The 14080-nt window shown below is 46.9% G+C and overlaps 1 protein-coding gene across 3 annotated transcripts in view; it reads left to right on the top strand.

Moving 5' to 3' along the window:
• Window positions 1-14080, top strand: part of Mapre2 (microtubule associated protein RP/EB family member 2) — a 146287-nt gene that overhangs the window by 81813 nt on the left and 50394 nt on the right. For all 3 annotated transcript variants that reach the window (XM_075969189.1, XM_075969188.1, XM_075969187.1), the window contains one exon: window positions 3603-3730. In XM_075969189.1, the coding sequence (XP_075825304.1) occupies window positions 3610-3730 (121 nt within the window). In that variant the 5' untranslated portion in view covers window positions 3603-3609. The remainder of the gene's footprint in view (window positions 1-3602; window positions 3731-14080) is intronic.

Below are 14080 nucleotides of genomic sequence, written 5' to 3'. Positions count from 1 at the left end.
GAAAATATTTAACTGAGGTGGCAGCTTACAGTTTCAGAGGTTTAGTTCATTATCATCATGACAGGGAGCATGGTGGTTCTGAGTAGGGCAGCATGCAGGCAAACATGGTGCAGAAGAATTCAACATCTTGATCCAATGGTGACAGGAAGTACACTATCTCGCTGACTGTGCTTTGTAACACCCGATTTGGTGTTACACCCTCGGTACAGTTCGCGCGCCTCTGTACCGAACGCGAGTCGGGCAAGGGCCTGGAGATTGAAAAGAAGACACAGAGAGACCAGGGTCATTCGGAAGGAGATCAGCCGAATGCCACTTTATTCAGCGTTGGGGGAGTTTTTATCTACCTGACTGCAGCACAAGGATCTCCACCCAGGCAGGTGGGAAATTACCATATTATCAATGGAGTGAATGCCCTGCAGCTAACCACCAGGCGGGGCAGGCATAGCACAGAAACACACAGGAAGCTTAGTAAGTTGATCATAAACTGTCCCCACAAATGCACCACAGGAATAAGGGAGACCAGGGCCCTACAGTGCTTGAGCATATATGAAACCTCAGAGCCAGCCTCCACAATGACCCACCTTCTCCAACAAGATCGCATCTGCTTCAGCAAGGCCACACCTCCTATCAGTGACCCCCTGAGGGCCAGATTTCTCAAACCACCACATTCCATTCCCTGGCCCCCAAAGGCTTGTAGTCATATCATAATGCAAAGATGCATTCAGTCCAACTTCAGAAGACTCCATAGTCTTTAACAGTCTCAAACTTAATTAAACGTCTAGCTTCAAAGTCTCATTCTGAAATTCATTATGATCTCTTAACTGTAATTGCCTGTAAAATCAAAAGCAAAAAGCAAATCACATACTTCCGACATATAATGGCACAGGATATACATTCTCATTCTATAACACAGGGGAGGGAGCATAGTGAGGAAACACTGGGCCGAAGCAACACTGAAAACCAGCTGGGCAAACTCCAAACTCCATGCTTGATGCGAACGCTCTTTAGATCTCCAGGTCCTTTCAGTTTTGTTGACTCAACTTTGTTAGCACACTTCTCTCTCTTGGGCTGGTTCCACTCCCTGTTAGCAGCTCTCCTCTGCATACCTGCATACCCATGGCTCTGGCATCTCCAGTATCTGGAGTCACCAAGACAATCCAGGCTTCAACTTCATAGCTTCACGAAATGACCTCTCTAGGCCCCCATTCAAGGACACCCCTGATATATGTCTGGTCTCAGTGGCCTTCCATAGTTATAGAGGCAAAATCCATGACCTGTTTCTCCTGTCCTTAATTTTAAAGCCTGAATCATGGCCAATGCTGCCACATTCTGACACTTACTGGGACTGGAACATGGCCCCTCCATTCAATTACATTTTCACCAGCTTTCTGTTTTCAATGATTTCCTTCACTGTCTGAGCTTGGCTGTCCTGACACTGGATCTATAGCCAGGCTGGCCTTGCACGCCGAGATCTGCCAGCCTCTGCCTTGCCTTTGGAGTACTGGGATTAAAGGTGTGCACCACCGCCCCTGGCTCTAATCTTTTTTTTTTATTCTTTTCTTTAAGTTGGAAATTTAACAGGTAGGTGGCATCTTGCCCTGAAGTCACCACTGCCCTTTATTCCATTTCTTAATCTGTTCATCTCCTTGAACATTGGATTTAGCTTCATTCCACTTCCTGGTGCTCCTTTTCTCCACAAATTTTACATGTCTTGCTCCTTTTCATTATAAAGCTTTATAAGCATGAACACTAGTAACCACGTGACAGAGTCTGTACTAGGTTGTTTTGAGGTTACCTCTGCCAACAGAATTAATCCAGAACTCTTCACTTTAGCCTCAGGCAGACTCTTTGGACAAGGACAAAAAGCAGCCACATTCTTCACCCAGATATCACAAGACCATTCTTCTCCTCTGAAGCCTCCATGATCCAGGCCCAATGGTTCAAATCACACCAGCACCGCTGTCTTCCACGCTCCACCTAGGATGGCCCATTAGACAGCACTTAAAGTGTTCAATTGCTTTGCTAATCCACAACCACCTCCAACTCTTGCTTCAGGGAACCCAGCAGCCTTTTCTGTCCTCTATGGGTATTACACTTGCATATGTGCACACACACACACACACACACACACACACACAAATAAATTTTTTGTTTTGTTTTGAGACAGTTTCTCTCTGTGTATCCCTTGATGTCCTAGAACTCACTCTGTGAACCAGGCTGTCCTTGAACTCACAGAGATCTGTCTGCCTCTGCCTCCTGAGTGCTGGGATCAAAGGCATGCGCCACCACCACCCTGCAACATAAATCTTTTTTTAAAAAAAAAAAAAAGAAAGAAACAAGATTGTTGTGGTGCAGTGTTGTAAGCCCAGTAACCTAATGTCCCATAAAGACTTAAAGTCAAAAGTGAGGCCTTAAATTCTGTTAGAAATGAAGAATCTCAGAGCCTGAAGAACTTTAGAGTCTAGATGGGAGAAATGTGACGTGGTACCACAGGGAAAAACTGCATGAAATGTGGTCCAGATAAGCAGTTAACAAGGAATTGCGGGGAGAAAGGACAGCGGGTGGGTTTGGCTGAGTTGGGCCTGCTGCTCCCTCTAGAGCAAGGCTGATGAAACTTCCAACTCCAAACCCCCTTTCACCTGAGAAATTTTTACCTGAGCTCAGCTAGGTAGGTAAGTAAAATAGGTACGTGACTCAGACATTTATGACAGTAAATCATAATAAACTTTAATATAGTCCGTTGATAAGCCTGTGATTTTTCACCACAAAGCTGGGCAAAATAGCTCACACCTGTGATCTTAGCGATGGGAAACAGAGGCTTAAGTGCACTGCAGGTTCAAGGCCAGCCTGGTCTACAAATCGAGTTCCAGGCCAGCCTGGTCTACAAATCGAGTTCCAGGCCAGCCAGAACTAGATAGTGAGACCCAGTCTCAAGAAATAGAAAAGACAGAAAAAAAAAGATGAAAGCAAATTTGCATACTGGAGATGGATATGCTTGTTGGTCTTACTTAGCACAATACAATCCAGAAATGCATTGTTCTGATACTTACGTGCTAAGGACTGACAGCGGGAAAATATTAAAAGCCTTGTTTTCTGTAATGAAGCCGGTGTGTTTCTGTAAGAGCAGCAAGCTTTGTACGTACATCCAAAATGACGTCACTTAACAAAACACAGTAGTCTGAGATCCAAGCCAGGGTGTCTCAGGCAGCACTTGCTAGCCTTTCGAGGTGTCACGGCGGGCAATCGGGAGTGGTATGCGTTCAGCATGAAGGCCACAACGACAACTCCTGAAGCAACACAGCCAAGCGCTGCCGGGAGGGCTGTGGGTCCAGTACACATCGATTATGAACTAAGTGTTGGCTGTTGCGTGTTCCGAAACCGTTTACTGTTGCCAGATTTTCACCACCTCCCTGTGCCCTTCTCCCTTCTACCATGGGGTGTGTGTGTGTGTGTGTGGAGGGGGGTATGTCAGGACCTACAGGAAGAAGCTTCGTTGTAAAGCTCCACCAGTAATGTCCTCCATGATTGCATGTCTTTTATATTTCTAAGGTATTTTTTTCTCTTGTGAGTAAATAAACTTATTTTCATTGGTTTTGTCCTAGTTGGGGAATGGCGGTCAACGTGTATTCTACCTCGATAACCCAGGAGACTATGAGCAGGCATGACATCATTGCATGGGTTAACGACATCGTCTCTCTAAACTACACGAAGGTGGAGCAGCTCTGTTCAGGTAAGAGGCTGTCTTTAGTATGTACCTGATGTGCTCACTGGCAATCGAATGTAGCTTTTAGGAGCCACACGTGACATATTTGGGGTGAGACAAAAACATACATATAAATATAGCTTATACTTGGAAAACTTGGCTATACCTGAAGAAGAACATTGTGGGGGGAGGATGTCTGAGACCATCTAAGAGCACACAGCTGTCCAGATGTGTATGAGCTGCCTCTGGCTTGCTGCCGGCCACACCCCTCTGGAATGCTGGCTCCTAGCCTCCTTTCCATGGCCCTGTTGTCACCAAGCATGTGGCTTCAAACACAGTGGAGCTTGGGCTGGTGATGCAGGGCCTGAATCCCAGCTGCTCAGGACCCTACAAGCAGTTCAAGGCCAGTCTGAGTGACCTAGTGGGACCTTGTTCCAAAACAAAAAGCAGCTGGGGGTAGAGCTTAGAATGCTTGCCTGTAGGAACAAACAAACAAACAGCAACAAAACTCAGAGTGGATCTTTAGGTCTTCTAATCGCCCTTCTCAATTCCATCACACAAGTCTCTCTCCCCGGAGCCTCAGCACCGCGTAACACTCTGAATTCTCCACAGCCTCCTTCCCTTTGGCAGCCTGGAGTTCTCCTCCTCTGTGTGTGTGTAGTAACATCCTGTTCACAGTTTCCTCTGCCTTGCCTCCTGTCAGCTCTGGGAAGCGGTCCTGGCTCAGTAGTTTCCCGCCAACCCCGCCCCCGTCCGGGATCACACCTGTCAAGCTGTGTCTGTGGACTCCCCAGTCCCTGGAGGCACCAGGGGAGTCTTAAGAATGGGCCTGCAGTTACTCTTTGTCTAATGCCCGCACCCTACTGTACCTGATACTGAGTAGTTCTGCGGGAATGCATATTGGGCTAAACCTGTTTGGAAGGAAGATGCAATTTCAAAAATAAAGTCTGAGTATGTTAAAGTAATGTGCCCTTAGCTTTGAGTGCAAACCAAAAGAAAGTATTGTCATTGGCAAGTTAAATACTCTTGTAAGCTAATAGAAAAAGAGACACCTTCTTTGCCTGTGGCCCTAACATGGACATGGTGTTAGGGAATATAGTATTACGAATTTGTTTTTATAAAGGTGTTTAGATGCAGAGAGTTCTGTTTTTGCTGGCTCCTTGGTATCGGATTATGAACTCTTTCCAGTAGTCATACGCAAAAAAAAAAAAATGATTTCATGAAGTACTATGAGAATTTGCAAAGTCCCCAGTAATAGAGTAATGTTTCCTTTCTGCTTTGAGACGCACCTCTGACTGGGGAACAAGTGTGAGTTCCTGTTGTGGAAAGACAGGCGGTGGTCTCTCCACAGCTTGCAGTGCTTGTGTGAGAAACCTCAAACCACTAACAGTCAAGTGCAGGCCTCCCAAACCTGTCCGGCACCAATTCCATCTTCTTAGTTTAATTTTGTCTTCAGCAGTGGCATTTGGCAGGAAGAAGTGGTCTTTCTATTTATTTATTTATGAATTCATTTCTCTGCTCTTGTTCTAGAAGACTCTGAAAGCAGGTAGGCCAGTGCCTCTCAGATGAGAACAAATCCGAGACCAATGACCTAAGTGATTTGTCCTCATCATGCTCAGGAATGCTCAGATTTATGGAGTATAATGTATCTTGGGTATTTATTTTGGTTCGTTGTAGCTTATTATGTGGTATTTGATTTTCATACTGTGCCCTGGGAAGACACTCAAAGGTCACCTGCATGGGTTTCTGCAGACTCTTTTCCACGCTGTCGTCCCCCCACCCCCACCCCTTGAAGACTCAAACTCTACACCTGGTGGTTCCCGCTCTGCCCTTCTCCCCTCTGCCCATTTCCAGCTAATCGATCTCTCTCAAAGCCCACGCTAAAACAAACATCAATAAGAATGGATGGAATTCTAACTGTGCAGAAGTTCACTGAGATGTATAGACTGAGACTGGTTACATTTGGGGTGTGTGTGTGTGTCTAATATGGAAGCTCTTCCCATCCAAGTACTAACCAGGCTTGACCCTGCTTAGCTTACGAGATCAGACGAGACCAGGCGCATTCAGGATGGTATGGCCGTAGACAATTTGGAAGCTCTTTACAATAAAGTTTTAATAATTTTTTAAAAAAAAATACAAGGCAAAGTAGAAAAAAAAAATGAACATCAACTTTTCTTCAGTTTCCAAAAAGCTGAAATAAAACTACGATGTATTTGCTTCTGAACGTTCTGCCTTTTCCTGACATCTCTTTCTTCCCCATAGACATCTTTAAATGTTCTGTGAAGTAAGAGTACTGGGCTGAGGTGGTCATAGCTCAGTGGTAGGGCACTTGTCTCATGTGTGCGAGGCTCTGGGTTCAATGCCCAGCACCGTAATAAGAAAAGAAATAAGTAAATCACATGAAAATACCTTGTAATACATTCAAAATAATGAAAATTATTCGCTCCTATTTCTTGTTATTGTTTCCCAAGGATGTAACTTTATGACCACTTTCTTTGAACATTAAATCTGGGTCACGGATCTGTATGCATATTCAGATTGCATTTATTTCTTGCAAAAAGCAATCTGTTTCGAGGAAAGCAGAGGGCTGTTCCATTTTCTACTGCTGGCCGTCTAAATCTGCTTTGAAATCTCGTCATGTTGATTTCCCCTTGTGGGATGGGAGGTTGGGCCACAAGCACATCACACTAGTTCAGCTCCGGAATAACTTTCTGTTTTCATTCAGTCTTGCTAGAATGTATAGGGCTTTAAAGGGGGGAATTTTGTTTGAATTCTAGTTCAGACCAGTTTAATAGATGTTTTCGAAGGTACTGAAGATGGGAAAGGTCAGTATGGTGCTAAAAGTTCCTAAAAGCATCCTCCTCGACTTGAGATGACAGAAAAGAAGTGGGCAGGGGGGAGGGGGGACAAGGCAGAGGGTTGCCTCTCTTCCTCACCCTTCACCCTGCCCTGCCGCCCCATGCTTCCTCTAAAACTTAAACTTACACCTCCCTCCCCCCACACACCCTTCATGGCTGTGTCTGGATCTTCTCTCCTAGGCTGGGTGTAACTGCAAAGCTAGCCTTCCCAGCTGGCCCTTTTCTGACGTCTGTGCATCCTCCTCCTCTGTTTCCCACCCCCTCACAGGACAGGAAGCCCTGGCAGCAGAGACCAGCAGGCTTTCCACACTGCCGGGGACCACTGCCAGTGTCATCACTCAGCCCGTACTGGCCCCGTGGCCGGTGGAAGGCTCGCTTGTTTGCCTGAGCATCTGGGGATTGAAATAAAATGCCATCTAGATGAAAGCAGTTTTGAAATTTTAAAATATTTCTCTTGATTGACTTTTTGTAAAGGTAGAAAAATGATTAGGGTTTGATTCGAGTTCAATATGTGTTTCTCCAGATTGGTTCAAGCTTTGTGTTGGATCAGGTTTCTGGAATTTTATTTTTCTTTTTTGTTTTTCTTATTCTGGGAAAGCTTCTGAATTTGGCTGTTGAAATTGTAGTTGCATTTACAAATATCAGTATATGAGCCAATAGAAGGGAATATGATTTGTAACCCGCACTGGGCTTCTCGCAGGTGTGGTCGTCAGGCACGCTTGGAACGTGGAGGATGAGCCCTCTGGGCCTTACCCTGATTGGTAGTCATTCCTGTGCAAGGTAGCAGGTTCTTTGTGACCATTTTTGGCTACAGATCTGTGCTTGTTAAATAGGTTGGTTCCAGCCTAGCGCTGTGTCCCCTGGGCCTTCTCTCTTGTGTCAGCAGAGAAGCCGGGTTAGTGATGAAATCAGCTCAGAGGCTAAATTTAGTAGGGCTGATCTTACTGACTCTCTCTTATTGAAACCAAGTAAGGATATTCCGTCAGTGTCTGCAGGCCCAGGAGTTCACTTAGCTTTATAAAATCAGAGGTTTATTGTTTTCTCTAAGAAAGTGAGCCATTTCAGAATGACTGTGGTTAGCTATTGTGTGCTAATGGAATATTATCTGTGCTTAGAGGCATCCTGTAGATTTTGTTTAGGCTAGATATTTTTTCTCCCTAATTTTATTTGACCAGATAATTTCGAAATTCATTTACTTGGTTTCAAGCATACCAAATAATTGGAGAAGAGAGGGGTAACGCGTGACGGGCCATGTCTAGGTGTGGTTCAGCCGGAGGGTGAACCGCTGCAGTGGGTAACATATTCAAGTCTCCACCGATTCACTGGCTAAATACAGCTTCTTTTTTCTTTTTCTTTTTTTTTTTTAGTAGAGAATATAGAAATATCAGAGGGGTTTTCCTCCCTTATAATTTTGTGTATTTCTATTATCTTGATACTTCGTTATTGAAGATAAACATAAATTGGTGAGATTGTGGGGTGTTTGTCTGGGTTCATTTGGTTTGGGGTTTTGCCCTGGAATTTTTGTGAGCGTGCTGGCCTGCCTGCCTTTGTAATGCCCAATGCCAGGGCACCGTGGAGTATACATTTACCTTGACTTACCAAACTGCTACCTGGGATTTATGATTTTTTTTTTCCCACATTGGCATGCTTGATCCTGGAAACAGTTGCCACATCTCCTTGCTGTGCTCCTTCTGATTGTAGCTAAACAGCAAACATGTTTTGGACCCTGAGATAAATAGGCCAAGACCATTCTTCCCAAGGGCTTCAGACTCCTGCCCTGCACAAGATGAGACCACAGTGGTAAGTGCCGCTGAAGAGAAATGGAAATGTACCAAGGAGAGCGTAAAATAAGGGAGGTGAGGACATCCGACTGACTCTTGGGACGTGGCAGGTGCTCCCGAGTGACAGAGTGGCGGATGGTCAAGAGGTACCCCAGAAAGGTTGTCCTTCTAGTCAGGTGGGATGCCCAGGGTATAGGATCCCATGTAGGATGCTGAGCTTCTTCAGTGCACAGCTCCCCACAGCAGGGCAGCCTGTGCCCCTTCCTCCAGGAGGACACATAGTCATGCTCAGTCCTTGGATTCATGCAGTACAGAGTGTGTGAACATGGGTTTGAAGCCACTGTGCGTGTACAAGATACCTTCAGGAACCAGAGACTGGCTAAATTCTCTGGGAGGAACCAAACAGTTCCCGAAAACTGGGCAGGTGTCACATGACTGTTTGCTTTGACACCCTGTATCCCATTTTCAGCCTCCACTGGAGTCCCTTCAGCGTGATGATAAACCCCATAAATAAAGCCAAATGAAAACCAAGCAGCTAAGTGAAAACAGACGGCTTGAGATATAGTGTGTGTTTTATGGAAAGCTCTGTATGTGTGTGTGGTGTGTACATATTTTTATATCATGAAAAGTCAGAGGACACACATTCACGTTGAACTTAATAACATCACACAGATAACAGGAATAAAGCAAAAATGATGACATGTTATTAGAAACTTAAACTAATAAATTGTGAATTCTTAATAAGATCACAAAAATAACTTGAGGAATTAATTCAAAGCAATGTCCGTAGCTGTGCTGTGTATTTTGATCTCAGTATTTTCTGTTACCTGGGGAAATTACTATGTGTGGTCGATGTATGTACGTGTGTCGGGATTCGGGTTGAATGTCTTGCAGATTCACAGCTGTCCTGTGTGCTGGGCTCCGCCTGTCCCTAAGCCACTCACTGTATGATTGTGCATAGAGAAGAGGGCCGTGCTCCTCCACAGAACAGTGTGGGTTCTGGAGCTAACGGGGGCCCTGTATCAATGCCATTGACTTTCAGACCTGAGGCTCTGACTCCAGGGCCCAGGTAGCTTCTTTAATGGCTGTGGAAAGCCTTGGTGGAGCCAAGTACCTGTGGGTTTTAAGACTTGCTGGGTACATTATCATGGCTACCCGTAGGGCCCCTGCCCTGTGACCTTGTCTGTTTTATAACATGCTTACTTTATTTGGCTGCATTTTGTTTTGAGACTGTTTTCCCATTTAGCTTAGACTGGCCTCAAACTTTCAATTCCCCTGCCTCATCTTCCCAAGTGTGTCCTGGTGATCTAGTGGTTAGGGGTTAGTGATCTCCTGGATCCTTCGATTACAGTCATATACCACCACACATAACCCCAAATACTATTTTTGTCTTGTTTTGTTTTGTATTTTGGTTTGGGTTTTGACTTTTTTGTTTCTTTGTTTGGGATTTACTGGTGTTATTTTTGTGTTGATTTGTTGAGACAAGATCTCACTCAGTAAGCCAGGCTGGCCTTGAACTTTAGGTCCTCCCATCTCTGCCTCCTAACTGTTGGAATTACAAGTGTGAGCCACCAAGCTTGACTTACAATGAAGACATTGCCTATTTTGAAATCATTCACCAGGATCTATTTAAAAAAAAAAACCAATATCTTTATAAGAAAAATGTATATTCTACTATAGTGAGAGTTATTTTAGATTTTTAGAAAAATAAACGATCCAAGTTTTAGAGAAAGTACATATGTCAATTTTAAATAAATTAGAATTCACCATTGAAAACAAAGTTCTTTCCTGCCTCTTCCCTACCCCATCCCCTTGTTAACTCATTTCTGCTTTGGTCATCTGACTGAGCCCCTGAAGTAAATGCTGAGCAGTCCTCACATTTACTTGAGTCCCTTTTATTACTGGGATTGTGCTTAGATAACAAAGCGTATTGGGACAAACCTGGGACATGTCAATAATCTGTTTACTATACAGCAGTATTCTGTCATGTAGTGCAGTGTGCACGGACGATTTGTGGTAGCTACTCCCAAGTTCTCTGTGGCTGCTGGTGGCCTTCCGTGCCAAGCGGGGTCTGCTGAACTATCTCCAGCCTTTAGGGCCCCTCTTGGGGAGCTGTGGGGAAAGGAGCAAACTTCTGCAGAAGGCTGCTAGGGACACTGTTGGTGTGTATGACACCTGCTTAGCTGGACTGGGGAAGGACACTGTTGGTGTCTGTGACTCCTGGTGAGCTGGACTGGGGAAGGACACTGTTGCTGTGACAGACACCTGGTGAGCTGGACTGGGGAAGGACACTGTTGGTGTCTGTGACTCCTGGTGAGCTGGACTGGGGAAGGACACTGTTGATGAGACACCTGGTGAGCTGGACTGGGGAAGGACACTGTTGGTGTCTGTGACTCCTGGTGAGCTGGACTGGGGAAGGACACTGTTGATGAGACACCTGGTGAGCTGGACTGGGGAAGGACACTGTTGCTGTGACAGACACCTGGTGAGCTGGACTGGGGAAGGACACTGTTGATGTGACTCCTGGTGAGCTGGACTGGGGAAGGACACTGTTGCTGTGACAGACACCTGGTGAGCTGGACTGGGGAAGGACACTGTTGCTGTGACAGACACCCGGTGAGCTGGACTGGGGAAGGACACTGTTGCTGTGACAGACACCTGGTGAGCTGGACTGGGGAAGGACACTGTTGCTGTGACAGATACCTGGTGAGCTGGACTGGGGAAGGACACTGTTGGTGTCTGTGACTCCTGGTGAGCTGGACTGGGGAAGGACACTGTTGCTGTGACAGACACCTGGTGAGCTGGACTGGGGAAGGACACTGTTGCTGTGACAGACACCCGGTGAGCTGGACTGGGGAAGGACACTGTTGCTGTGACAGACACCTGGTGAGCTGGACTGGGGAAGGACACTGTTGCTGTGACAGACACCCGGTGAGCTGGACTGGGGAAGGACACTGTTGCTGTGACAGACACCCGGTGAGCTGGACTGGGGAAGGACACTGTTGCTGTGACAGACACCCGGTGAGCTGGACTGGGGAAGGACACTGTTGCTGTGACAGACACCCGGTGAGCTGGACTGGGGAAGGACACTGTTGCTGTGACAGACACCTGGTGAGCTGGACTGGGGAAGGACACTGTTGCTGTGACAGACACCTGGTGAGCTGGACTGGGGAAGGACACTGTTGCTGTGACAGACACCCGGTGAGCTGGACTGGGGAAGGACACTGTTGCTGTGACAGACACCTGGTGAGCTGGACTGGGGAAGGACACTGTTGCTGTGACAGACACCCGGTGAGCTGGACTGGGGAAGGACACTGTTGCTGTGACAGACACCTGGTGAGCTGGACTGGGGAAGGACACTGTTGCTGTGACAGACACCTGGTGAGCTGGACTGGGGAAGGACACTGTTGCTGTGACAGACACCTGGTGAGCTGGACTGGGGAAGGACACTGTTGCTGTGACAGACACCCGGTGAGCTGGACTGGGGAAGGACACTGTTGCTGTGACAGACACCCGGTGAGCTGGACTGGGGAAGGACACTGTTGCTGTGACAGACACCTGGTGAGCTGGACTGGGGAAGGACACTGTTGCTGTGACAGACTCCTGGTGAGCTGGACTGGGGAAGGACACTGTTGCTGTGACAGACACCTGGTGAGCTGGACTGGGGAAGGACACTGTTGCTGTGACAGACACCTGGTGAGCTGGACTGGGGAAGGACACTGTTGGTGTCTGTGACTCCTGGTGAGCTGGACTGGGGAAGGACACTGTTGCTGTGACAGACTCCTGGTGAGCTGGACTGGGGAAGGACACTGTTGCTGTGACAGACACCTGGTGAGCTGGACTGGGGAAGGACACTGTTGGTGTCTGTGACTCCTGGTGAGCTGGACTGGGGAAGGACACTGTTGCTGTGACAGACACCTGGTGAGCTGGACTGGGGAAGGACACTGTTGATGTGACTCCTGGTGAGCTGGACTGGGGAAGGACACTGTTGGTGTCTGTGACTCCTGGTGAGCTGGACTGGGGAAGGACACTGTTGCTGTGACAGACACCTGGTGAGCTGGACTGGGGAAGGACACTGTTGCTGTGACAGACTCCTGGTGAGCTGGACTGGGAGGAACGGCAAGAGTGAGGAGCCCTGACCTGAGAGCAGAGGACAGAATAGTTCTCACGTGAAGAAGGCTGACAAGGCGCCCAGTTCCAGGGACAGGAGGAACCCGTCATCAGAAGAGTTGCCTGCAAAGGTGTGCTCTGCCAAAGTGAACTGCAGGCTTGTGCACACCACTCCACTTGCATGTGCTCAAGCCTCTCCGAGGAGTACCACACCCTGGAGTGATGTTGACAGTTTCAGGAGAAATTCTCTGAGAAAATGGTGTTCTTACCTTTAATTTAATGTGCTCTAAAAAACAGACGCATTCTGAAAATCAAGGCTTTAAAATGGCATTTATGAGGCACCCTCCTCGGAGGATGCTTAGAGCCAGAAGGCAGCATTGGTCCCAGAAGCTTTCCCTAGTAACCCACGCTGACGCTCACTGAGGCACTTCCAGCCTGCTGCTCACCTGCCTGTAACTGACACTTGTCCACACACACCCGTCAGTCTGTCCCCTGGCTTCAAATGGCCTTTGAGGGCTCCTGCATGCTCACTTCCTCCTTGCTCCTGACCTTGGGGACTGAAAAATAATGCTGTGAGTTTGACTGACCCCATCTGCGGGATGATGGCCTTTTTCTCCCTAGACGTTTGTCCTGACTCCCGTAGTATGTCTGTGTCCCTGTGTTTTTTTACACTTGGGTGGGGGGGGGGGGGGGCGGCTGTGTTTCTGCTGGATTTTCTGTTATATTTTTCTGTTTTTCTGAATTTTGGATTGCAATATTTTTCTGATCTTTCAGAACTCAGTTGCTTGGCCCTTTAAATGTGATAATTTTCGTTGGGAAGGATGTTTTAGGGGACTTGCTAAGTCGCCCTGGCTGTCCTGGAACTCATTAAGTAGACCAAGCTGGCCTTGAACTCACAGATTGGCCTGCTTCTGGCTCCGAGTGCTGGGATTAAAGGTGTGTGCCACCTCACGCAGCAAACAAACAAAAACAGGCAAACAGAACAAAACCTTGCCCGTGAAAGTATAGACGCAGTACTGGAAACAAGTGTGTAAAAAGCCCTTCCTAATGCATGTGGGTGGGAAAACAGTACCCTGGTGTCATCGCTGTCTAGAACTTTCTGTCCTCATGACCCCAGTAAGAAAACTTAGTCTTGGGCTGGAGAGATGGCTCAGAGGTTAAGAGAACTGACTGTTGTTCCGGAGGTCCTGAGTTCAATTCCCAGCAACCACATGATGGCTCACAACCATCTATAATAAGATCTTGTGCCCAGAACACTATATACATAATAAATAAAATTTAAAAAGAAAAAGAAAACTCAGTCTCTACCTTCCTAACTTGTTTTTTAATTGTGGTAAAAACTTGCTTTAAGTTTCCCCACCCCCAACTGAAAGCTAAATTCTAGCTTTAGCTTTGGCCTCGGACTTGGACCTCTGCTTCCTGTTTCAGTACCGAGCTCCATGGAAGCCAGGGACGTTTGTCTGAGCCCCATTCCCATTCCCCTTTCTGGACTCGGCTGTGGAAGCCAAGTGTCACTGCATGAGGCAGGATATGTGGAGTAAAATCTTATCAGCATGTTGCCCGAACAAAAATCACGTGTTGGAAATAAATGGTGTGAAACTAAATACCTAGGACTGGCTCCATCCTCC

This window comes from Microtus pennsylvanicus, chromosome 4 (assembly GCF_037038515.1).
Source record: "Microtus pennsylvanicus isolate mMicPen1 chromosome 4, mMicPen1.hap1, whole genome shotgun sequence".
Taxonomy (NCBI): domain Eukaryota; kingdom Metazoa; phylum Chordata; class Mammalia; order Rodentia; family Cricetidae; genus Microtus; species Microtus pennsylvanicus.
The sequence above is the reverse complement of the archived record's forward strand: the minus strand, read 5'-3'. Positions and strand labels throughout refer to the sequence as shown.